General features: G+C 44.8%; 2 protein-coding genes across 4 annotated transcripts in view; one reads left to right on the plus strand and one right to left on the minus strand.

Annotated features, from left to right (window-relative positions):
* C10H4orf19 (chromosome 10 C4orf19 homolog) overlaps positions 1-5,586 on the plus strand; it is an 88,683-nt gene extending 83,097 nt beyond the window's left edge. For all 3 annotated transcript variants that reach the window (XM_047798823.1, XM_047798824.1, XM_047798825.1), the window contains 2 exons: positions 1,774-1,827; positions 3,835-5,586. In XM_047798823.1, coding sequence (XP_047654779.1) covers positions 1,796-1,827; positions 3,835-4,756 — 954 coding nt within the window. In that variant the 5' untranslated portion in view covers positions 1,774-1,795 and the 3' untranslated portion in view covers positions 4,757-5,586. The remainder of the gene's footprint in view (positions 1-1,773; positions 1,828-3,834) is intronic.
* A 16,144-nt stretch (positions 5,587-21,730) lies between these two features.
* Positions 21,731-26,770, minus strand: part of RELL1 (RELT like 1) — a 69,529-nt gene continuing 64,489 nt past the window's right edge. Inside the window, exon 7 of the mRNA XM_047798578.1 lies at positions 21,731-22,508. Coding sequence (XP_047654534.1) covers positions 22,503-22,508 — 6 coding nt within the window. The 3' untranslated portion in view covers positions 21,731-22,502. The remainder of the gene's footprint in view (positions 22,509-26,770) is intronic.

A 26,770-nucleotide genomic window follows, 5' to 3' on the forward strand; every position in this document is an offset into this window, starting at 1 on the left:
GTGCATATGTCATGGCAACTAGATTACTTCTCTCTTAGGTGCCAAACTGCTATCCTTTTTTGTGAAACATGCTATATCCAGACAGAACTGAGTAATAAGCATATGCTTATTATAAGTATTAATTCATATAATCCCCAACAGCCGTTATGTAGTAGCTAGATCACTAATCCCATTTACAGATGAAAGAGCTGAGGCCCGAAGTTACAGGCACAGCTGGGACGGGAACCAGATCACCCAGGCAATCTTCCCATCTCAAATCTGTAATCACATCTGCAAATACTTTTTTCTTTTTTTCTTTTTCTTTTTTTTTTTTTTTGGTGTGTGTGTCATATGAGGTGGCAGTCACAAATTCTAGGGATTAGAATGTGGGCGATGGCTATCTTGAGGGGGGGATTTTTCAGCCTTACAGAGGGGGCTATTAGTGGCTTTATTTATCATTGTAAATCTAGTTTCCTCTAACCAGCCAACTAGTCCGTACTTGCTAAAAGGCACCAGTCACGTTCTCTATGATAGTCTTACGAAGTGCATCCTGGAAAATTCATGATTGGAAGAAGGGCGAGAGAGAAAAGGAGGCAGTGACACAGCTGACAGTGCGTCACTCCCCCTCCCTATATATAGCACATGCAGCTAATGGAGACAACGGGGCTGGGCTTTAGATTCTGTCACTGGCTCCCCTTCTTAAAGCTTGTAGTTACTGGAGCGGAAGTGGAGGATGATTGGAGTTCCCGTTGTGGCAGGTTAAGAACCTGACTAGTATCCATGAGGATGGGGGTTTGATCCCTGGCCTCACTCAGCGGGTTAAGGATCCAAAGTTGCTGTGAGCTGTGGCTGTAGCATAGGCCGGGAGCTGCAGCTCCAATGTGCCGCCTCGCGTGGGAACTTCCATATGCTGCAGGTGCAGGCCTAAAAAAGGGAAAAAAAAATTGGAGGATGACCTCAAGATTCTTCCACACTAATTTTTAGAGTTTTCAGAAAAAAAGACTAGAACAGCAGGGTCAGTTTTACATGAAGGGAAGGTTATTCAGAGGGCAATCATGCGGGGAAATGCAGCTTGGGAAAGGGCAGGGGGAGAGGGCAGGGAAGAAATGAAAGGAGCACAAAGGTGAGTCCATCTACCACCAGGAAGCCCAAAGGGCCGTGTCCTTGAACTATGAGAGTGGAGAGCACGGATGGTGAAGCCAGACCGTCCTCATGGTGGAAAAGGCAAAACGGAGCAGTTTACTCCAAGTAAAGTTTGTGATGATGACTCCAGCTGTAACGTCCTCAGGTCTGTAACATGGAGCACGCAGACCAGCTGCCGTATCCTGACATCCTTTAATACTGAGTAGCTAATCCCCTGGCAAGGAAACCTCTCCACTCTCTCAGACCGCCTGCCCCTGCCCGGGGCCACACCGTGGTCAAGTCCGGGTCCCCTGTAGCAGGCAGTGCAAGAGCAAATGCTCAGATCCTCTTCAGTCCCACTTTTTCTCCCTGGCGTTCTTCAACCTGTTTTTCCTCATTTGAAAAATGGAGACAACATATATCAGCCCCAGGGTTGGGAAGAAGGTCTAGCACAGAGACAAGCATCAGTCAATGTTTGAGAACTCTGATTGAGTGATTTTTAAATACATCCAGGTGGTCCAGGTAACAGGTGTCCTTCCTGATGCACACGTTAGTTAGCCTCTTGCCAAAAACTATAACTTGACTTTGAGCATCTAGGAAAGGCAAAGCAAACTTCATGCCTATTAAAATGTCATTCACTCTCTTCTCTCCTTTGTATGCTTTCTTTTCCAGATGGTAACAAAAAGTAATCCAGATGGGGTGCAGGTGCTGCAAAATGATACAAAGGTAAAGCTGGAAAAAAATAATCTCATCTGAATAGAGAAATTTGTGGTTACCGTGGAAGCACTTTTAAAGACCCTGCATGGAGAAGTTCCCTTCGTGGCTTAGCGGTTAACGAACCCAACTAGGATCCATGAGGATGCAGGTTCAAACCCTGGCCTCACTCACTGGGTTAAGGATCTGGTGTTGCCATGAGCTGTGGTGTAAGTCACAGATGCAGCTGGGATCCCTAGTTGCTCTGGTTGTGGCGTAGGCTAGCAGCTGTAGCTCCAATTTGACCCCTAGCCTGGGAACTTCCATATGCTGTGGGTATGGCCCTAAAAAGCAAAAAAAAAAAAAAAAGACCCTGCATGGATTCAGCACATTTATCCAGCTCGGGGCATACATAACCAGCATTGCCAGGAAATTAAGAGTTTGAAACTGTTTTAACATTATGTAAAAGAACATCGGGAGTTCCCGTCGTGGCGCAGTGGTTAACGAATCCAACTAGGAACCATGAGGTTGCAGGTTCGGTCCCTGCCCTTGCTCAGTGGGTTAACGATCCGGCATTGCCGTGAGCTGTGGTGTAGGTTGCAGACGCTGCTCAGATCCTGCATTGCTGTGGCTCTGGTGTAGGCCGGTGGCTACAGCTCCAATTGGACCCCTAGCCTGAGAATCTCCACATGCCGCAGGAGCGGCCCAAGAAATAGCAAGAAGACCAAAAAAAAAAAAAAAAAGGAACATGGGACCAGGAGTTTCTTTGGTGGTGAAGCAGGTTAAGCATGGGTTCTGTCACTGATGTGGCTCCAGCTGCAGCTGTGGCAACAGTTCAATTCCTGGTCCTGAGCTTCTGCATGCAGTGGGCATGGCTTAAAAAAAAAAAATAGGACCCTAGATTTTTAAACTTTTTTTGAGCAATGCTCAGAGTATGTTGGGAACACTGTCTTTCTCTGAGACTAAATTTAGTTTGGGTTGAATTTACGTTTCTACAGAGAGCTTCAGTGCAAAGAAAAACTTGGGTTTTAGAAGATCCCCTGAAATGGCATCACTGAAAATAAATCACCCCAGTTACATACAGGCTTTAAATTTTGTCCAGATTCTATCTCAAAAAAATATGGGTAACATGAATATAATTCTACATAAAATAAAGGAGGAAAATTAACTGATGGTTTTGTTTCCTTAACAAATAAAACTGTCATGATTATGTTAGTTTTATTCTATATCTATGTGTGTATTGATAGAGATACACACACACACACCCATATGTTTTATTCCACTATAATTATAATCTGATGGTAGGCTTGATTCAAAAAACATTTAATGTCTGTATCTTGCATGCAAGTCCAGACTTCTTATTTCTTATTTTAAGGACTACATAATATTCCAGTGAGGGGTTGTACCATCAGTTCATAACCACTTATTTTCCTGTTATTGGAATTTGCTTTATTTATAAACCTTTTTTTTGGTTGTTTGCAAATTTCATGAACAACTTTGTTCTTTGCCTTTGTCCCACTCTCCTTTGGATTGCTTCTTTTTTTTTGTCTTTTTTTTTTGTCCTTCTAGGGCTGCACCTGCGGCATATGAAGGTTCCCAGGCTAGGGGGTCTAATCGGAGCTGTAGCCACCAGCCTACACCAGAGCCACAGCAAGGCAGGATCCGAGCTGCATCTGCAACCTACACCACAGCTCACAGCTACGCAGGGTCCTTAACCCACTGATCGAGGCCAGGGATGGAACCCGCAGCCTCATGGTTCCTAGTTAGATTCGTTAACCACTGCGCCACGACGGGAACTCCTGGATCTCTTCTTAAGATAGGTTTCCAACTGGTAGAACATTTTCATAACATCTATATCTATTGGATTTAGACATACATATGGGTTTAACTGAGTATGGATCACAGGAATTTACAGGAATAGTAGAAAGCAGCAGCGTCTGTAGTAGAAAGTACTGATCGTGAAGTTCGATGTCAATAGAGTTATCAATAAATAAAGTTAATGAATACTTAGCCTGACTGATCTTCCATCTTCACACCCAGCTATCTCTTCGACCCAGTTCAAGTGCCCTCCCCTGGTTATGTCAACGAAGTAAACAGCTGCAAGTTAGATGAAGACGACAGTGTTAAATTAAAAGGCAGGCAGAGCTGCGAAGTGCTAGTGCCTAAAAGTGACCTTCAGAGCAAGGACTCAGTGAGGACCGCGAGCACAAGCGGGCAGGATGCTCAGCCTGAGCCCTGCCGCCCACCCCAGGGACCTCTCCCTCACGGGGACCCAGCGGGGGGACCCTGTGCAGAGAAGCCTGGCAGTGCAGTCAATGGCCTCGGCCCTGCTACTGCCCTGCAGCTCCCAGGGGATCCCGAGCCCCCCCAGGGAGACGGGGGCTCCCAGGCCAGTAGGGCGAACAGGGTTCCCCAGAGTCAGCCTTTCCTTGAAGGAGACAACGCCAGGGCACCGGACTGCGTGCTGCTGGCCTTGGAGGAGACCCAGGTCATGGGAGATGGGGACTCCAGAGCGCCTTCCACTGCAGGACATCCCCCCCGGGAAGTCCAGGACCACGGCCTCCGGATACCCACCCCGGATTACCCGCAGTTCGATGGCCCAGCCGAAGACAGTGTTGACGGCAAAGAAAAGGATTGTCTTTTCGAGAGCCCCAGTGAGGAGGAGCCCCAGGAGGGCACGTACCCGAGGGCAAGAGAGCAGGGCTTGGATATGCCGTTTTCAGTGAAGAGAAGCTGGGATTCCTTAAACGAGGCCGTGGCAACCGAAATTCTGAGTGCCTACTTTAAAGAAGATCCTACTCAGGACGTGCCTGCGGTCGATTCTAGAAATGGGTGGCAGGAGGCCCCTGGCTCGCCTGGAGACAGGAGCGGGGAGCCAGCGGAAGAGGACGCGGAGGTGGCGGAAGCCCTTGCTGCCTTAGAAGCAGCTACGGCAGGGGAAGAGGTGGATGAGGTGGATTAGGGGAGGGGATTTGCACAAGCAAATAAACTCGTGTCGAGCCGAGCACGTGGGGATGGATGCATTTGCTCCTTAGATGCAAAGCTGACCAGGGCAGCCTCCCTGGGTGCAGCCTTACCCAAGGTGGTTGACACCCAGCATCTGTCTGATGACTATGAGATGCTGTTCCAGGCAGCTTGTTAAATTCGGAGAGTCCCCCAGTCTAGGCAGGCGATCACTCAGGACCCCAGAATAAAACTCAGAATGCGCCCTCCTGCTGATGTCCACAGCATGTGCAGAGACATTCAACAGCCTTCGCCCCTGCCCTGCCCCGCCACAGAACATCTGGTGCACGTGTTCTAGAGAATGTGCTGAAATCCTAGTGCTTATTCCCAAGGGCATAGATTCACAGCACATTCTGTTCCACTGTAAATTCTTTATCTTGCTTTTGAGAGCCAAACCTCATATCCAACCTGGGAAAGGTACCTACCCCAACTTAAAGTGCCTAATGTAACCATGGAGCATGGCTTACCTTCAGGGACAATCACCCAGGAAACTAATAACTCACCACTTGTTGGACAGAGTTAAGCGCAGCAGCTTTCTAGGTGGAGCAGGCATCTCCCCTAAGCAAATGGTTAGTCATTAGCAGTGATATCAGGACACCTTGACCTTAACTTTTTTACATTATTACTTTTTAATTTCCTTTGGGACTGGGGATTCTGGTCAAAATAATTCCTTAAGAGGCTGGTGTCTTGTTTGGGTTTTAAGTTCATGAGATTTGGAGCAGCAAAGAGATAGATGAAATGTTTTACACCATGTAATGTCTGATTGTGATTAAAATATAACAACACCTGCGTCTGTGTCTTAAGGGTGGTTCTGACTTTCCCAGACAGAGCATTAGTGACCCTTGGTGTTTCTTCCAATTTAAAAAACTAGACTATTAAGTTACAGCTGAAGAGGAGACTGGGTCAGTTTGCCAAGAATGGCTTTGGTTCTTATCTCTAGTTCAGACTCTTGACGCCATGACTACCTGCAGATCTTACCTTAAGGAAGAATGAGTTTCAGCTTTCTAATTTATAAAACCAAGGACAGCCATTCTGACATGGCTCAATGGAGGATTGAGAGGGTGGTCAAGACGAGCTGGTTGGGAGTTCCCGTTGTGGCTCAGCGGTTAACGAATCTAACTAGCATCCATGAGGATGAAGGTTCCATCCCTGGCCTTGCTCAGTGGGTTAAGGATCCGGTGTTGCTGTGAGCTGTGGTGTAGGTCTCAGACACAACTCGGATCCGGTGTTGCTGTGGCTGTGGTGTGGGCCAGCGGCTACAGCTCCGATTAGACCCCTGGCATGGGAACTTCCACATGCTGCAGGTGCAGCTCTAAAAAGAAAAAGAAAAAAAGAAAAAAAACTGGTTGGATTTCCACCTTTGCCATGTGACCTTGGCCAAGTAATGTATCCCTTCTATATTTGCCCATAAGTTAAGTGGGAATAATAATAATATGTACTTGTAGAAATTGTCAGAATGTCATTGCTCCATTTTGGTAGTTGTTTGACATAAAACATGATTTCTGAGCCTAATGGGCGTATGCATCCCTGTGTTTGGTGATGAGCCATCTCTACATACAAGGTCTCTCAGACCCCTTAGAGGATAAAACAGTTAGCATTGCTGATTACATTGTGGGTGTGTTTGCTGTTGTATTTAGTACACCAAATGCTTACTATTTCAAAGATGGTCTCCTTGCAATCTCTGCCACACCAGGTCCTCAACACACAAAAGCCTGAGATAGAGCTGAGTTGCAAGAGGTTGATCTTGTTTAGTTTGACACAGAAGGGGTCTAAACCTTTGGTTCAAGGAAAAAGGAGCACTGGGAAGTTACAGCCATCCCAACTCCCCACAGAAGGTATCTCCAAAATAAGGATGCAAGAAGAAAGGTCAGAAAAGGGTAAGGTGAGGTATTCATTCAGGCAAGTCTCTCTTCCTGGCGTAGAAACACACTTTTGCATTTGCATATGAACCTAATTTCACATTTTAGGACTGCTGCAGAGGGTTCGCCATGATTAACTCTTAAGTTTTAAAAAATTTTTTTATGTGACTGCTTCAAAAAGTTTAACAGAGGACCAAGAATTTCAAGTCTTTTTTTTTTTTTTTAAGCAGCCTGGGCCCTTTACTCTCTACCCCAGTATCCAGTCTCCACCAAAGGACGTCAGAGGAAAAATTGAGATTGAAAAGAAGCTCCAGATTTTAGCTTTATGCACCCCCCCCCCAAGTTATCTAGCAGCTAAGATTCCTGCTCTGTGTAATGTCTTTTTTTCTTCTGCCTGCTGCCACCCCTCATCAGAACAGTGATGCTGACGATAGTGATGCTTTCCAAACATTCTGGGCAGTTGCACATCGAGTATGAGGAAGTGGCTGTGATTACAGTAGACATCACAGTCTCCATGACCTTAGCAAATAGCATCACCTAGATATTACCAGGTTAAATCTTGATTTTGATATAAGATGATTCCTATGTTACATGTAGGTTTTTGGGGGGTGGAGGTACACCCACTGCATGTGGAAGTTCTTGGGCCAGGGATCGAACTCACACCACTTCAGTGACCTAAGCCCTGCAGTGACAACGCTGGATCCTTAACACACTGCACCACAAGGGAGCTCCTACATGTAGTTTTCCTAAGCTAAGAAGTTCGTTTCACTTTTTACTGGGGGACCGTGAACTATCATCTAATTATGAAATGGGATGTTGTCCCCTGGTTTCCAAGGCAGATGGTAGCATATTGTTATAACTGTCCAACCAGATCTCCAAGGAAATGAAGAAAATTTGAGGTTCTTAGCACACGCCCATTTGACCACGTTCAGTGACTGTCGTATCGTCATTGTTTTCCTCTTTCTGTCTCACTCTGCCCCAGATCCTGAGGACCAGATGATCTCTTTTCTTCCTCCTCCTCCTCTTCCTTTGCTGCTTCTTCTCTTTCTTCCTCTTTTCCTCCTTGCATCCTCCTCCTCCTTCTAACTGAGGTATGGCTGATGTAAAATATTAGAAGTTAAAAGTATACAATATAGTGATAATACAACTTTTAAAAGTTCTGGTCTACTTATAAAATATTGGCTATATTCTCTGTGTTGTGCAATATTCATTGTAGCCTGTTTATTTTATACATAGCGGTTTGTATCTCTTAACCCCCCACCTCTATCTTGCTCACCGCCACCTCCCCACATATTCTCATTCTTTTTTTTTTTTTTTGTCTTTTTGCCATTTCTTGGGCCACCCTCTTGGCATATGAAGGTTCCCAGGCTAGGGGTCTAATCAGAGCTGTAGCTGCCAGCCTACGCCAGAGCCACAGCAATGCTGGATCCAAGCCACATCTGCAACCTACACCACAGCTCATGGCAACGCCGGATCGTTAACCCACTGAGCAAGGCCAGGGATCGAACACGCAACCTCATGGTTCCTAGTCGGATTCGTTAACCACTGCGCCACGACAGGAATTCCCCACATCTTCTCATCTTAACTCTCCCATCAGGAGGCCTCAGGAAGAATGAAGAGGCACCAGATGCAAGTACATGCGTACAGATCTGACTTCCTGGGTTTTGTCATTTGTGAGCAGACACAGGGATGTGGCCTCCAGGCTTGAACTTGATACTTCACCTAGAGGACTCCTATTTGTACAACAATTCTTTATAATGAAAATGTGGAAATGATTGCTTTCTGGTTTTGTTTACTTCTGGATTAAACCTCCTTCATTTTAAAATCTATTTTAGAGCTGGTGATAATTAAAGAGACCACTGGCATTTGTTTTCTATGGTTAACACTTTGTCAATTTCTGGAAAAAAAGTTGCTCATCTATTTATGTACTACATCTGTAAGTTCGTCTAATGAATCAGGTTAGAGTAGACATATCTAAACAGGCTGACTTTTGAAGCATCTTCAGCCACTCTCAGAAACAACATTTTAGGCAAATTTGTTAAATATGCTGGTTCTTACCAGCACATTCAAGTCAGTTGCTTGGAGTTGACGGTCAGCAATTTTTTTGCAGTTAAAGTGACTGTAACAAACAAGTTCCTTTTGCCTAGATCTAGGGTAGTGTGTGGCGCAAGGGGAGACATCATTTGTTGAATGAAAGACAAAACTCTTCACCTTTGGTTGAGAAGACATCATGCTGCAATTGAGATTTGAATGCTGGTTATGAGACCTGGATACGTTGTGACAAAGGTATAAATGCAGGGCTGTGGGAGCACGTCTATATGAATTGGAGAGAAGAGAAATTACATTTAGTACTCACGCTCTTCCCTCTCGATGGCCCTGCTCTCTTTGAATACAGAGGCTGCTTGGTGGCCTCTGGACAGGTGGGCAGGGCATGGCATTGAGTAGCCGGTGAAGGTTTGATCTCCATCAAGAGGCCAAGTGACCCTGAGGACCTTAACTTCCAAACTGAGACAAAACCCTTGAAAGAACCAGTGTTTGGGGCCAAGCAGTGGGAAGCTTTGCTGACCATGTTTTTCAGTCATCTTGAACTTGCAAAAATGGAGTAGGATGAAAGGTGTGTATTAGTGACATGAGACTCAGATGTCACTTTTCTCCTGGCTCCTGTGGAGAAAAAGTACAGAGGGGATGGCTCTGTGGTTGATGTCTGCCACCGTGTGTGGTGACCTCAGGTCTTTGGAAGTTCTGACCTGGAGACACGGGCTGGATGCTATTCAACTCTAATCAATCCGGGGTGGAATCAGCCTGTGCTTCTCACCCATTGTATGACCTTGGGTTTAAGTTTCTTAACTTTTTTTTTTTTTTTTTTTGCTTTTTAGGGCAGCACCTGCAGCATATGGAAGTTCCTATGATCGGGGTCACATCTGAGCTGTAGCTGCCAGCCTACACCACAGGCACAGCTACACAGGAGCTGAGCCGTGTTTTCAACCTACACCACAGCTCATGGCATCTCCAGATCCTTAACCCATTGAGTGGGGCCAGGGATCAAACCTGCATCCTCATGGATGGTACTTAAGTTTCATTACCACTGAGCCACAATGGGAACTCCAGTTTCTAAACTTTTCAGAGCCTCAGTTTCCGCATCTGTAAACAGGGTTCATTCCTACGTCCTCGTGGAAAGAAGACCTGTAATTTCAGTGTGCTTGTTTTATAAAAGCAGGTTTCTGGGTCTCAACTCTCAGAGACTGACTCAGCAGGTCTTGGGTGGGGGCCCCACATCTGCATAACTGTTGTGGATATTTCTTCAGCCACACTTGGAGAAACACTAAGACTATAGCAAGACTTTCCATATTTTTGCCATGTCTTTTTTTTTTTCAGCGCTGCACCCGCAGCATATGAAAGTTTCCAGGCTAGGGGTCAAATCAGAGCTGCAGCTGCTGCCACTGCCACAGCCACAGCCACAGCAATGCCAAAGCCAAGCCACGTTTGCAAGCTACGCCACAACCTGCAGCAACTCTGGATCCTTTAACCCACTGAGCAAGGCCAGGGGATCAAACTAGCATCCTCACAACAGTAGGTCAGGCTAACCTGCTGAGCCACCATGGGAACTTGCCACATCTTTTTGACCTTGCACCAGTTATCAATAAAAATGGCACAGTCTTGCCCCTAAGAGAAGTACGTTTACAAATATATATAATTGTACTGGCATTTTATAGTATGACATATACTTTGTAGAGCAGTATTTTTTTTTTTTAAATTTCATGACCACACCCATGGCATATGGACGTTCCTGGGCCAGGGATTGAATCTGAACCACACCAGATCTTTTAACCCACTGTACTAGGCTGGGGTCCAACCCATACCTTGGCAGCAGCCTGAGCTGCTGCAGTCAGATTCCTAACCCACTGCATCACAGCAGGAGCTCCTATAGAGCAGTATGAAGATATCAAATATAAACCAGGATTTTTATATTTTCTTCCTACACCCCTGGGTTTTGTGAAAATCACCTATTTAGAAGTTCAAATGCACTATCTATAAAAGCACATCTAAATTTTAGACAAAACGGTAATAAGATTTTTTGACGCAGGCTGCTTAAGCATGTGAGCAGTACACTTAGAACACAAACAAGCATGAAAATACACCCCAGGAGTTCCTGTCGTGGCGCAGTGGTTAACGAGTCTGACTAGGAACCATGAGGTTGCAGGTTCGGTCCCTGCCCTTGCTCAGTGGGTTAAGGATCCAGCGTTGCCGTGAGCTGTGGTGTAGGTTGCAGACACGGCTCGGATCCCACGTTGCTGTGGCTCTGGCGTGGGCCAGTGGCTACAGCTCCGATTCGAACCCCTAGCCTGGGAACCTCTATATGCCTCGGGAGCGGCCCAAGAAATAGCAAAAAGACAAAAAAAAAAGAAAAAGAAAATACACCCCAGTGCCACTCAAGTTGTTACTGTTCAGCCTCATCTCATCCTTTGAGGCTGATTTTCTAAGAAACTTAGGTATCTTCTGCTTTTAAGCATTTTGGAATAGTTGATTCAAAACAAAGATAAAATATGACCTAGAGACCCAAAACCAGACAAAGAATTTTACTCATCTCCCTTATCAAAACTACACATTCCAACTTCCCACGAGTCAAACAGCTGGAGGACAGGCTGATTAGAATATTTGTTTAGTGGGGATCTTGCTGTTTTGATAACAAAACCACAGAATTCTCCCTTAACATCAGCTACCAATCTTAAAAAAAAAAAAAAAAAAAGCCACAAAAACAATTTCATTTCCAGGTCCTACTCATCCTTTTTCATTTTCTAAAATAATCCTAAACCTATCAATAATGTTGTGTGTAAACCTCGATTCTTATATAAACAAGGGAAATTTTACAGGCCAAAGAGAGGTGGTGGTCTCTTATTAACCAATGGGTTCTCCCTGTCTTAAATTTGATGCTCAGGACAGAATCAAAGTTTGAAATTACCCATTTATGAAGCCATATGATCACAGGCTCTAAGATTTTCATGACATCAGCCATTGGCCATGAGATAAACCAAGGACTCTTACAGTATTTAAATTAAAAGTTTATGGGGGAAATTTTATAATAAGGAAAATCTGCAAAGTTTTTTCAAAGTAATTTGACAAATAATGCAATGATTGATGTAGAAATTTTGTTGAGTAATAACTTTTTTTTTTTTTCCTGCTTTTTAGGGCCTCACCTGTGACATATGGAGGTTCCCAGGCTAGGGGTCGAATTGGAGCTACAGCTGCCAGCCCACACCACAGCCTCAGCAACATCAGATCTGAGCCGCATCTGCGACCCATACCACAGCTCACAAACTGAGCGAGGCCAGGGATCAAACACACAACCTCATGTTTCCTAGTCAGATTTGTTTCTGCGGGGCCACGATGGGAACTCCCAAGTAGTAACTTCTGAGAGCCATCAAGTTATGGTTTGGGGATTTTTTTTTTTTTTAAGAAGTGCAAATAGAGCTTCATTAAAAAAAAAAAAAAAAACTACCATTCATTAAGCATTTATGCAGTTGAAGTTCTGCATATGTATTACCTTACTTAAGTCCACCGTGACCCTATGAGTTCTAGATATGATTACCCCCATTTCACAGATGGGGAAATAAAGGCTCAAAAAGCTAACTCACCCACAGTCACACAACCAGTTCGTAGCAGTATCTCAGCTGAGCTCAGACTGAACAACAAGCTGGTCCTTCTCAGGAACACATAACACAACCTCTTGGTCTCCGTTATTTCAGGGAATGCAGCAATCACAAGAATCCAGGGAAATCTGAGATGTGAAAGTTGGAGGAACTTTACAGCAAGGTGGTGGTGATGACTATCCAATTTTGGAAAAGTCAACTTACAGGTATTGTCAATTGAGGAAGGTTTTTTTGTTTTGTTTTTTCTTGCTCTGAGGAAGATTTTAACGAAGAATTGAAAAGTGAATCAAGGCCTTCTCTGTAAAATCTCTGAGATTATCTACTATCAATGATATTTGTATTTTTACAAGGATCAGGAGACGGTGAATTTCTTATCCCTACAAAGCATGAGGCCTTCTACACCATATGAACGGCCAGGGCAACGTATCCTGAGACTCTTTTCCTCAGTTTTGCCACCTCTACAATGGAAGTAGTGGCTGTGTCTCCCTTAGGCTATAAGGTGACTTACAGGAAATACGGAATGGAATGTAGTTAACGCACACCAAGAACCAGGTAAATAGTAAGTGTTAGATATGATTTCATTACCCAGTGAAGGTCGTCTCACATTGGACCACGTTTTTTGTGTATAGTACTGAACACCTTTTTTTCTTTCTTTCTTTCTTTCTTTTTTGGCTGAGTTAGCAGCATGTGGAAGTTCCCAAACCTGAGCCATAGCAGCAAACTGAGCCACTGCAGTGACACCAGATCCTTAACCCTGCTTCACCACAAGGAAACTCCTTAACATTTTTTTTAATAACTAAATTTTGATTTCTCTGACCACCAAAGCTCTCTGAACCACTTCTTTTTCTTTTCAGGACAACACCTGCCCTGCGGCCATACCCCCCCAGGCTAGAGGTCGAACCAGAGTTGCACCTGGGGACTACACCACAGCCACAGCACCACCAGATCCTTAACCCACTGAATGAGGCCAGGGATTGAACCTGCATCCTCAGGGCTACCAGTCCGGTTCTTAACCAGCTGAGCCACAATGGGAACTCCCCTGAACCACTTTTAATAATACTTAACAACTTCTGAACAAGATAGGTCCTTTGCTACCTACATTATTCGCAATCATCTCAAGTCAAACATGCATCTTGGGGGCACCTTAAAATTAATATGTATTATTATTATTATCTATTCTCATTACTTTCATTATTTAACCATTGGAGGATACACAGTAATTTATGCCTAGTCACAATTTTAAGTCATTCTCTGTTTAAAAATAAATATTTACAGCATTAAGACCAACTTATTTCCTTTCTCCTCCCTTGCCACAAATATGTTTTTATAAAAGAAAATGCATTTTTAAGGCGAGATAGAAATTTTGTATTTGGTAGGGTTGGTTAGTTATTTCAAAGGGATTGTTTTGCTGTCTTCTTCATTTGGTCAACATAAAGATATTCATCCATAATAACAACCCATAAAGTTCGCAATTTGGGCGTAATGTTATAATTCTAAGAGCATTTTCTCTATATTTTCTCAGCTAGATCGACTGGCAAATAAAAAAGAAATCAAGGAGTTCCCACTTTGGTGCAGTGGGTTAAGAACCCAGCATTGTCTCTGCAGCAGCTCAGGTCATTACTAAGGCAAAAGTTTGATCCCTGGCCTGGGAACTTCCATATGCTGCAGGTGTAGCCCCCTCAAACAAACAAACAAACAAAAATCATGTTCTTTTTAAGACTATACCACATTCATGTCTTATCCTGAGAGTAAGATAAAACGACAGCCTGAACAAATAGAAAGACACACCCTTATTTTGTAGATCTGGGTCCATTTAACATCAGAGCCATGAGATCACTTACTTAAGGCGTTTGACCTGGTTCCAGAAAAGTCTCTGGCCCAGAAAGAATCTCGGAAGTTCCCTCTTCTATCTGGTTCCTCCGACTCTTCCATTTCCTCCCACCACCACCTCATATCCCTCCTCAAATGTTAAGAAATGTGATTGTGGTAGAAACATCAAGAATCAACTCGCAGAGTTCCCTGGTGGCTCAACAATGTAAGGATCTGGCGTCTTGCTGTGGTGCAAGTTCGATCCCTGGCCTGGGGATCTTCTGCATGCAGCGGACGTGGCCTAAAAAAAAGAAAAAAAAAAAAACTCTCAAGTAAATGGCCAAACTCTCATCACTGTATTATTTATTTCACTGAACAGGGATTGACTTTGCCAACTCCAAGATGCTGGCTACACCCAGCCCCCTGTTCAGTACACTTCATGCCTAAGCTCGTGTCATCCTCACAGCCACCCTAAAAGGCACGTATTATCTTCACTCTACAGTTAGAAGATTGAGAACTGAAAACTTAAGGTCAGGGCTGGCCAAAGTCATCTGAATGCCAAAGTTGTGCCTTGATGGGCACCGCAATTCAGAGCCCTCTGGCCCAACAAGGCGAGATGGAGGGAGGTTATCCTAAGGCGCCGATGGGCACAGGGTTTGCAAGGGCACTTCAGAAGGGCAGAAGCCACACCAGAGCCAGGGCCCCCGGCTGTGGTTCCCGGTCAGCACTGGACAATCTCGGCCTTAGGGCTGGATGCCTGGCCTCTAAGACCCACGTGGCCCTGTCACTCCTCAAGTATCTGGTATCTACTTCATGCAGAATAACTGCACTGGCCATGGGGTTTTGCTGTCATTGTTGCACGTGATAGAACCTCAACCCAAACAAGGTAAGACGAAAATGAAATGTTCTTGGAATGTTCATAAAACTCAGAAGGACAGCTGGGCCTCGGGGCCACCTGAGTCTGGGCCTTGACAGCAACCAGGACTGCCTCTCTCCCCTCTGCTCGTTCCTTCCTTTCTTCAGACCGGCTCCCTCTGCTCGGCAGGAAGCATGGCTTCCCCTCGCTTCAGCCACCAAAGAAAGAAACCCCTTTCTCCAGCTCCGGCTGTCAAACATCCCAGGGAGGAGCACCACCGGGCCAGGTCACAGTCGGTCACTTGTCCACTTTGTTACATCCAGCTGTGGCCAGGGCAGTGGGCACCTGCTTGTGTTCTAAGAGGGAAGAGAAGATTCTTCAGAGGAGGGGGCGTCATTCCCAGAAGGGAGAGGCGCTGGGCTGCCCCTGCACACCCTACGCTTCACCCTCAGCTCTGTTTAATACCCTGTGCTTGTGCCTCCTCACACTGGACTCCTCTCTACTCCACAGCAACACAGGATCCGAGCCGTATCTGTGACCTACACCACAGCTGATGGCAATGCCAGATTCTTAACCCACTGAGCAAGGCCAGGGATCAAACTGCATCCTCTTGGATAATATGTCAGGTCCTTGACCCGCTGAGCCACAACGGGAACTTCTTCTTTCATTTGCAAAGGTAAACTTTTGTCTATTTTCATTTATTCAGCAAAAATCATGAAATCACACTCAGTACCTTCTGCGCACCAGGCCCTGGCAGAACAGACCCCACCAGCAACAGATGGCCAAGCTATACTGCCTGCAGTTTTCCCATTCGGCCGGCAGAGGGAGCCAGTGCCAGCTCTCTGCGAGGCCGAAGGCAGCTGAGACAGGTGGGCAGAGACACTGGCTGGGCGGTCACAGAAGGCCGGGGACAAAGTCCCAGGTGTCCCTTCAGGCGTTTGGAGCTACCATGACGAGCCTCCAGGGAGAGCTGAGAACCGTCCTGAAGAAAGGTCCCTGGAAGATGAGGAGCAAAGGAAGCCCTGGGTCGGACCTGCCCCCTGACCAAAGGTCAGAGGATTTAAGAACTGGCAAGGACCTCGGGTCTCCTGGCAAAACGGAGTCTCCTTTGACCACAGCCACGCCCTGAATCGCAGGATCCCACTTCCAACGCCTCAACATCCTGCTGTCTTCAGTGGGAGGCAAAGGAGTACTCCTCCGCTTTCCAGCGTGTTAGATTAGGGTGGAGGAAGCCTCGCTCTCTGGCTTTGGGAAGGAAGTGCAGGAGCTGCAAGCGGTGGACAGTCCCCCTGACAAATCCTGAACCTGCTGGTGCCAGGAGAGAGCTGAATCCTGGGGAGCATCCTAGGTAGGATATCAAAAGGCTAATTAAGAATAAAACCTGTAACCCCAAATGACTCCTTCCTACTATAAAATGAGATTTGGGGGAATTCTTAACATCATCGCCAGTGCCTATATTCTGGGTTTCCTGGCTTTCATGAACTGAACATTGCTTTTTTTCTTTTTCTTTTAAATTTTATTTTAATGATGTTTGGCTGATTCACAAGGTTGTGTTAATGTCTGCTGTACAGCAAAGTGATTTATATGCATATATCCAATCTTTTTCATATTCTTTTCCACGATATCATCACAGGATATTGAATATAGCTCCCTGTGTGATACAGGACGTTGTTGTTTACCCAGTCAATAAGTAATAGTTTGCCTCTGCTAATTTCAAATTCCCAATCCATTCATCCCCCTCCCACTTGGCAACCACAAGTCTGTTCCCTATGTCCGTGCATCTGTTTCTGTTTTGTAGATAAGTTTGTGTTATTTTCCCCCCTTTTTTTGGCCACCCCAAGGCACATAGAGTTCCTGGGCCAGGGACCAGATCCAAGGTGCAGTTTCGACCTAAGCAACACCAGATCCTTAACCCACTGTGCCAGGCTGGGGATGGAACCGGTGTCCCAGCGCTCCCAAGATACTGCCAATCCCGCTGTGCCACTGCAGGAACTTTTGTGTTATATTTAGATTCCACATATAAGTGATATCGTATGGTGTTTGTCTTTCTCTTTCTGACTTACTTCTCTTAGCATGACCATCTCAAGTTTCATCCATGTTGCTGATGAGTTGAGAATTGTAAAATCAGCTTTTCTACTTCCTTAATCTAAGGTGGTATTGATCATCTTGTTTTCAAGGAAAACACACACACACAAATTCAAAATCAAAATTCAATGAGTCGCCACAAAGAGTGAAGTTTGCTGTATATAAACTTTAAGAAATTTAACCAGGATATGAAGGAAAGATGGAATGGAGACGACGGCAAATGACTCTGTGTTAAAACTGGATCACATAGCCACGCCGAAGGGGTGGGGAGCAAAGGCACTGACCTAAAGTAACTCGGGCAAACAGGCTTCTGGCTGGTTTCTCTACGGCTCACAACTGGAAAACTAGTACACAAGCCAGTGCTCAATCAGAAATCAATTTCTCCGGTGGCATACATTCAAAATACTTTATATGTATGCTAGGGTTGACACATGTAAAAATATTGTAGATAATAAGAGCCAGTGGGAACTATATCTAGTCATTTGGGAACTATATCTAGTCACTTATCTGATCTTTTTTTTTTTTTTTTGTCTTTTTGCCATTTCTAGGGCTGCTCCCGCGGCATGTGGAGGTTCCCAGGCTAGGGATCAAATAGGAGCTGTAGCCTCCGGCCTACGCGGTATCCGAGCCGCGTCTGCAACCTACACCACAGCTCACGTTGCCAGATCGTTAACCCACTGAGCAAGGGCAGGGACCGAACCCGCAACCTCATGGTTCCTAGTCAGATTCGTTACCCACTGCGCCACAATGGGAACGCCTATCTAGTCACTTATGATGGAGCATGATGGATAATGTGAGAAAAAGAATGTATGTATCTATGTGTGACTAGGTCACTTTGCTATACAGCAGAAAATTGGCAGAACACTGTAAACCAACTATAATGCAAAAAATAAAAATCATTTTAAAAAAAAGGAGCCAGTTTACTGTAGGAGAAAAGTTACAGAGAAGTGAAATGGGAAGGTTCTCATGAACCCCAATGGAGCTAGACTGGGGTCAGAGGCATCAGTCATGATGCATGCTTGTGTTCTAAAGATAGACACATAAAGATGTGTGTATGCATGGGTTAGTTGTGTGTGTGTGCACGCATGTGCACGCACACACCCAGAAGCAGTAAGACCCCAGTATCCATGTGCACACCTAGTGCCCCCGATCTTTAGTCCTAAACAGCATTCTCCAATAAAAGGAACCAAAGCTCCTTGATTAGTGGTGGATTCCAAGGATAAGACAAGGAAAATACAAGATGAGATGAACCGGAAACATCTTATGGTTCCAGAAAGTAAGAAAGGGCAAAAGAAAGAGAAGGGACAAAGAAGAAATATAAAGAAGGCACCACCTTGAAAAGACTCAGGCACCAATCTGAAAGAGCTTCTCTTACAGTGAAAACAGCTGCAGGCGGGATCTCGGTGGATGGTGTCTGGATTGAATTGTGTCCCCTAAAAAGATGGCTTGAAGTCCGAACTCCAGGTTCCTGGGAAGATGATCTTAGTTGGAATCAGGGTCTTTGCAGATGTAATCAAGTTAAGATGAAGTCATACTGGATTGCAGTGGGCCCTAAACCCAATGACTGGTGTCCCCATGAGAAGACAGGTGGACAGAGGCTCACACCCAGGGAAGGACCTCATGTTGAGGACAGAGACAGAGGCTGGAGAGAAGCAGTGACAGAGCAAGGAGGCCAAGGGCTGCCAGCAACCAGCAGGAGGGGGCACGGACCAGATTCTCCCGTGGGGAGTGGAAGGACTGACCCTGTAGACCCCTCAACTTCAGGCTTCTGGCATCCAAAACTGTGGAAAAAGACATTTCTGTTGTTTGAGGCCACCCAATTTCTGGTAATTTTTTTTCCGGGAGCCCTAAGACACGAATACAGATGGTAAAATTAAAGGATGAACATTTAGGCAGAAATAGGGATAGGTCCCTAATCTCAAACTATCTCCCCTCAAATATGTCTTCATTACAGGGGAAAAATAGTGACTTGACCAGAATGAGAGATGGTGGCCCCCACCTTGACCAAATGGTGAGGATGACATCATTCGTAACACACACCGACGTCATCCCCCCCCCAAACCAGGGAGCAACGGGGAAGGACATGCTTTTCATAATGCAAACCCCCAACCTGAGCAGGAGGAACAGCTGACCCACGAGCTGCAGGGGGCGCCTTACAACACAAGTGAGCAGAACACTCTAACGTGGGAAGATCAGGAAAACCCAGAAAAGGCTGAAGGACCATCACACAGCAGAGGAGACTGCGGCCAACAACAAAACGCAGTGGGGGATCCTGGAAGAGAACAAGGATGTTCTTGGGGTGATTGTTGAGATGGGAATAATGTGACTTAATTCGCAGCCTTCTCCCGACGTTCATTCCTTGTGCTCATTGTTCTGCGGTTATGTAAGGTGCTGCCATTAAGCGATGTGGGGTGAAGCGCATACAAGAACGCTTTGTCCTGCTTCTGCAACTGTTCCATCCATCCAAAATCAGCTCCAAACTTAAAAAAAAAAAAATCATCAGAAGATATGGGTGGCATTTCTATGGGGGGGAGGGGTGCTGGAATCCAGCGAGGAAAGTCAGCCAAAGGATCACTTGACAATTCAGACATAAGACATCAGACTCTGCGATACTAAGCTTGCTCAACTCTACGAACCACAACTGTACTCTCAGTACCCCGGGCATCAACAATCGGATCACTGAACAACAACTCGCTGTGTTTAACATTTTTATTTTGAACGCAGCTTTGGTAGTACAAAAGTCATAGAAGTACAAACCAGACAGTTAAAAATAACGTTTGACACTCAAAATGGTGAAAAAGTTCCTTTACAAATTTTTACATAAAGGTGGTGGCCAACTCACTTATTACATCAGAAGTTAGTCCCCCGTTAGTGTTTTATCGAGTAACTTTGTCGTAGGTCCCCCAGACCTCTGAAGAAGGAGGAAATCCACAAAAGGCCTGTAAACATCAGTTACTTTGGGAACACTTAAGAATTCTTATTAGAGAATATAAACCTGTAAAAAGCATATGTGTTGAAAAATACAGAATGCTTAACTTTTGGCATGTTTGAAAGCCAGCCGGACAACTGCTCAAGTATTAGAAAATACTTAAAACGTACTCTTGGTATAAATACAGTTTTAAATATTTCTGAGTATTCTCTCGCCTGTTGTATTGCTATAAAAAGAAAGTGCTCTGACCTGAATAAAATTAAAAATTAATTAAAGCTGAAGAATATCTTACACTCTCCCTCACCATTTGGAGGGCATAATGTTTTTATTTATTTATTTATTTTACTTTTTTTTTTTTTTTAAAGGGCCACATGTGCGGCATATGGAGGTTCCCAGGCTAGGGGTGGAATCGGAGCTGCAGCTGCCGGCCTACACCACAGCCACAGCAATGCCGGATCCGAGCCGCATCTGTGATCTCCACCACAGCTTGAGGCAATGCTGGATCCTTAACCCACTGAGAGAGGTCAGGGATAGAACCCGAACCCTCAGGGATGCCAGTCGGGTTCTTAACCCACTGAGCCACAATGGGAATTCCAGGAATAATGTGTTTAAAACAAAAAATGATTCTTCTTTTTTAAAACTAAAACTGTTAGTAAACTACACATACATTAAATACACTGATACACACCCCTAAAACCCCTACATTGCTACTTTCTGGATCTCAGTGAAATTTATTCCTGTTTTGGCTTCCTCTAGTCTACTGTGTGTACACCATACACACATGTACACCTTTTAATTAGCTGTCAACAAAACGTCACATGAAACTGAATCTACCATTCATGTAAAAGGTGAGAAATTTTTAGTCTGGTACCAGAAAAAGAACGAGAATTTTTTTCTTTTCAGGGCCACACCCGCAACATATGGAAGTTCCCAGGCTAGGGTTTGAATCGGAGCTGCAGCTGCTAGCCTAGGCCACAGCCACAACAACCCCAGATCCAAGCCACATCTGTGACCTACACCACAGCTCCCGGCAACACTGGATCCTAAAGCCACTGAGCAAGGCTGGGGATCGAACCCGAAACCTCATGAGTACTAGTCGGGTTCGTTACGGCTGAGAAATAATGGGAACTCCTAGAAGGAGAATATTTACAGTAAATACTTTAAAGTACATTCTCATGGGGATCAATTTTGGGGAATCAAATGAGAATTGTGTTTTCTTTTTGAAATAAAGGAAGAGCCCAAGGCAGCACAACCACCTTGACATGAGGCAGGCCTTGGAGATTTACTCTGAAACCAGACTTCTAAGCCTTGGCCGCATCCACTATAAATGTACTATGACTTTTGCCTCTGGGTCCTTTCAGGTGTTTTGTAAACTGTAAAGCTTAAAAAAAAAGTCGGGTGCTCCACGCCTCCAGGGGAAAGTAACCCTCAAGAAGCCTTTAAATAACAGGCACTAGTTACAGGATGGAGACCAGGAAACACACCAAGGAAAACACACCAGAGGAGGTATCAGCCCATTTGCCCCAGAAGTTGAGGTTCTCTTGTTTTGTTTTGGCCTTGGGTTGTCAAAACAAGATTTTTTTTTTTAAATGACTTTAAGCCATTTCTCTCTTTATTCAATAGCAAAATAAGATTTACTTAGCTCGAGTTAAAAAAACAAACCAGCTGGGAGTTCATTGGTGGCTCAGCAGGCTAAAGATCTGGCAATGTCACTTGCTGTGGTTCGGGTGGCTGCTGTGGCTTGGGTTCAATCTCTGGCCTGGGAACTTTTGCATGCCAAGGGCACAGCCAAACAAAAAACAAACAAAAAAAAACACCCCGAAAAACTCTTCCTATTTTCTAAGTGACCTAAGAGTGGCATGCTGGCAACAGATCAGTGCTGAAGTCTGGTCTCTGAATCCAAAGTCTAGCATCTAGTTCCCTCTGACTCAGTGCTCTCTTGGGTGATCAACTCCCAGGGCCGGACCAGGTTACCTTCCAAGAGCCCTCACCACTGAAGACTCGCCTTTTATCTTCTGTAACAGTAAAACTGTAAGACGATCTTACAACCAGTAGCAAAATGAGATCCAAGGGCTGGGGGAACAGAAGCAGACGCACAGACATACGTGTACACACACACACAAACACACACACACACACACACACACACACCCCAAGCATTAGCTCAGACTATATAGTTCCACTGTACACAGAGATCATACTGGAAAAACTGCAGTGTGTATACCAAGGCCATGAAGAGGGGATGGGAGGCGGGGCGGAAGGTTTAAAAATAAAAATGAGCTCTTTTTCTCCTTGGAAATGCAATACATTTTTCATCAGTTTTTTTTTTTTTTTCAAACTAAAACTTGTTTCAAAGCAAACTGAGTTCTGTATCCAGCATAGCAACAATAGTCCCTTTTAGCTTTCATCCACATGCCTGCAGACTCCACCATAGAAATTGTATAAAAGATAAAAAAATAATTCCCTAGGCAACTTCATATGTCGTAAGTTTTCAGTCTCTTAGAACTCTTCAAATATAGTCACTCCTGCAAGAGAAAACAAAAAAAGGTAGAGCTTATAAAAGAAAAGCATCATATCACATATTAACCTGCCTGAATATTTAAAAACACACAAGAACGGTAACGCGTCCTCACCACAGCACATAACCAGCCCCCTGCATTCCTTCCCCCATGACACATTTCTTCTTAGCATTCAGTCTAAGGAAATCTAATGGCCACAATTTCCAAAGGACCTCTTTATCAGGGTTTTATAAAGCAAGAGAGAACAGAACTTGAGAACCACAGCAGACAGAGGGGGTCGGTCTGTGTTAACAGCAGTTCCTGGGGTGACTGGAGGGGATCCTCCCTGAGAGACCTGTACCACTTCTGCTTGGGAACCTGATCTTGAACTCTTCAGCTACATCCTGTCAAGCAAGGAGCAATGGGATGAATGTGTTCAGTACAGGGCACCTTGTAGGTGCCAGGTAAGGTGTCTTTCCCAAGCCACACCAAACTTCACTAACTCTTGCATCTCCACTGAGTGAATGGGGCAGAAAGGCTGGGACTTCTCAGGGCAAGAAGGATGCCTCTGCAATCTTAGGTCTTCACTGTACCTTGGAAGGCTCTGCAGTGTATTTTTTTTTTTTTGGTCTTTTTTTTTTGCCTTTTCTAGGGCCGTTCCTGTGGCGTATGGAGGTTCCCAGGCTAGGGGTCCAATCGGAGCTGTTGCTGCCGGCCTACACCAGAGCCACAGCAACTCGGGATCCGAGCCATGTCTGCGACCTACAGCACAGCTCACGGCAATGCCGGATCCTTAACCCACTGAGCAAGGCCAGGGATTGAACCCGCCACCTCATGGTTCCTAGTCGGATTCATTAACCAACAAACTGCCTGCCCCGCGGCGGGAACTTCTCTGCAGTGTTTTTTTTTTGTTTTTTTTTTTTTGGTCTTTTGTTGTTGTTGTTGTTGCTATTTCTTGGGCCGCTCCCGCGGCATATGGAGGTTCCCAGGCTAGGGGTTGAATTGGAGCTGTAGCCACCGGCCTACGCCAGAGCCACAGCAACGCGGGATCCGAGCCGCATCTGCAACCTTCACCACAGCTCACGGACGCCAGATCGTTAACCCACTGAGCAAGGGCAGGGACCGAACCCGCAACCTCATGGTTCCTAGTCGGATTCGTTAACCACTGCGCCACGACGGGAACTCCTCTGCAGTGTATTTTTAAGCTCTTCTAACCACTCACAGGTCTGTGCCCATGTCCATATTTACATCACAAAGGAAGCCCCTTGTAAACCCGGCAAATAGTTTTCTACTTTTCAAAGGTTTGTGCTGTGGTTCACAATGGTCTCATCTAGACGACAGTCAGTTACATATCCTTTAACTTTCCTCTTTTGAAGACCCGGGACAGGAGCAAAATGCTACATCAGCCTGTGTAGACTGCAGCATACACACCACGCAGGCCGACCTACCCCCGGTTAAGGAAGAAAACCATCTCTTGTTTCCCCAGACTGTGTTTGCCTATTAACACTAAAGAGAGATGAAATCAACTTGCAGAAATATGAAGAAATAGCAAAAAGTCAATAGGATGTCTTTACTGGAGTATTACTTTGTACTTATTATTCAAATAAGTACTTATTTTACAGACAAGTACATCTTTACAAATATCTCATCCTTCAGGACATGTAGTCTAACATTATCCATGTTATCCTTTACTGTTGCTGACAGTTATAATACTCACAATGGGTGTGTGTGTGTGTGTGTGTGTGTGTGTGTGTGTGTGTGAAGGAGGGAGAGAGATTTCCCAAACTAAATGTGTGGGTAAAGGACGCTTTCCCCTTTAGCTGAAAAGGAACTGCCCTCTAAAATAGCATGAACCAGTCGTGGCTCAGTGGCAACAAACTGGACGAAGATCCATGAGGATATGGGTTTGATCCCTGGCCTTGCTCAGTGGGTTAAGGATCCGGGATTGAGCTGTGGTGTAGGTCACAGACGTGGCTCAGATCTGGTGTTGCTGTGGCTGTGGTGTAGGCCGGCAGCAATAGCTCCGATTGGACTGCTAGCCTGAGAACTTCCATATGCTGCACCTGCAGCCCTAAAAAAAAAAAAAAAAAAGCATAAAATAAAATAAAAAACAGCATGAACCAAATTCTTAATTATAAATGAATAACTAAGTCCCTGTACTGCATTGCCACAACCTTGCACGGCTAAACCATGAATTTGGACCATAAAAACTGAACAAACTCAAATCTGGGAATAAGTTCATTTGAATACTGGGTTGATTAATGTGGAAGACACTATCAGGGAAAAAAGTAGAAAGGCCAGAGCTGGAAAAATAGACAAATTGTCCTAAAAGAAAAAAAAAAGTTTAAAAAGATGAGAGACTTTTCCCAGTAATACTGCAAACTAGGCCATTATCTAGAAAATAGGTATTCAACTATTTTTATGTCTTTCTCTCTCTCTCTCTCTCTCTCTCTCTTTATCACCTGCTCTCTTAGACCTGGACTTTTTTTGTATCAAGGAAAACAAGAAGGTCAAGAGCAAAGGATGTCAGGCCCAGACTGGGGTCTTTCATCACAGTCAGACTCTTCATTCCAACGCAGTAGAAATTCCCAGTGTTCTTTGCACAAGTTTGACCAATGGTCAGGAGTGGGCAGGAAGGACGGAGGGCTGGGTTACTAAGGAGGGATCCGGAGCTATTGGCCTGTCCCCACATCCACACCCTCTGACTAGCTGTGAAGCCTCGGCCTCCCTACAGCGTTCCCTCCTAAGGTTGTTGGGGGTTTCGCATAAGATGATGTATGTGCAGTGCTTAATACCAGACCCTTCTCCGAGTTAGCTATTGTTTTCATGACCATCATCCAATCACACTGGCTTTCTTTGTACGGCCTTCCTTGGCTAATTAAAACTGCACTGTGCACAGTGTCTTTGAAAGCGGAAGGGACAGATACAAACAGCTGCTTCAAGTCTGGATCGCTCACACCAGACATGAGGCAGAAAAAGGAAAGTTAACCTTTCTCGGGCTCTGTCGAAAGCTCCCCAGCTCTGATTCACAGCTCTGGGCTCTTGCTCTTCACAAACACACCCTTAACAACAGGGAGCATTTGACCAGCACAGCAGCTATCTATTTCCAGGTAAATACCTATCTTACTGGGGTGACAACCAAGAGGAAAGAAGATACCACATTCTGTACGGCCTGTAAATTTCCAGCGGTAGCCTTGTTTCCGGAACTGTGTCATGGTGCATTCGACATTGTTAAATTTCTTCTCCTTCCATTCTATTGCTGTGAGTATGACCATAGTCACAACCAAACACATGCTGTAAAATAGTATTTCTTTACCAGCTTTTAATGCTAAAAGGTGCCTTCTGTATGGGCAAACAGCAGTCAGAAAACAGGAGGGAGCTGGCATAGATGCTAGAGAAATCTAGCAGCAATGGATCAGAGGGGGAGAAAACGAATTATTCTCCAGTTCCCATTGCCATAGGGCCCCCCCACATTTAATAAGGCTGACCTATCTTTTTAGGGGGTGAGGGTAGGGGGAGAATTTGGTGATTATTGTCTTACACTAGTGAGTGCTCAGGCTGGGGGAAGTGAAGCCAAACTTGCTTACATTGAAAAGACAACTCAGAAATCCCAAGTGTTTTATGTGGAATCTAAAATATGACACAAATGAACCTATTTATGAAACAGACTCACAGACATAGAGAACACAGACTTGAGGTTGCCCAGGGGAAGTGCCGAGGCTTGGGGGAGGGATAGGGTGGGAGGCTGGGGTTTAGCAGATGTAAGCTATTACTTATAGGATGAACAAACAACAAGGTTCTACTGTTTAGTGCAGGAAACTAGATTCAATAGCCTATGATAAATCATAATAGAAAAGAATATTTTTAAAAAGAATGGAATCTCTTTGCTGTGCCCCAGAAATACAACTCTGTAAATCAACTCTACTTCAATTTTTCAAAAGTACTCTAATTACATAAAAGAAGAAGAAAAGAAATCCCAAGTGTGACCATTTCATCATAAAACAAGACTGATGGAGAGAAATGAAGAACCTCGGAAAAAAATTGTCTGGAAGGAAGAGGTCCTCTTCCTCTCTAGAGTTTATGGCTTACAATGCCATTCTAATGATAAAGACAAAGCTCTAACTCCATTATTATGTTAAGGTTGCACAGAAGCCACAATACAGCTTTGATTAGGACATACGCGTGCCTTATTAAAAAGCATCTGGTCCCTTTAAAAAATTAGAGCCATGTTTTAAGAAACTAGAAGCCTAAACAGATGATGGACCGTTCACACCAAGACCTCAAAGAAC

Source organism: Phacochoerus africanus, chromosome 10 (genome assembly GCF_016906955.1).
Source record: "Phacochoerus africanus isolate WHEZ1 chromosome 10, ROS_Pafr_v1, whole genome shotgun sequence".
Lineage (NCBI taxonomy): Eukaryota > Metazoa > Chordata > Mammalia > Artiodactyla > Suidae > Phacochoerus > Phacochoerus africanus.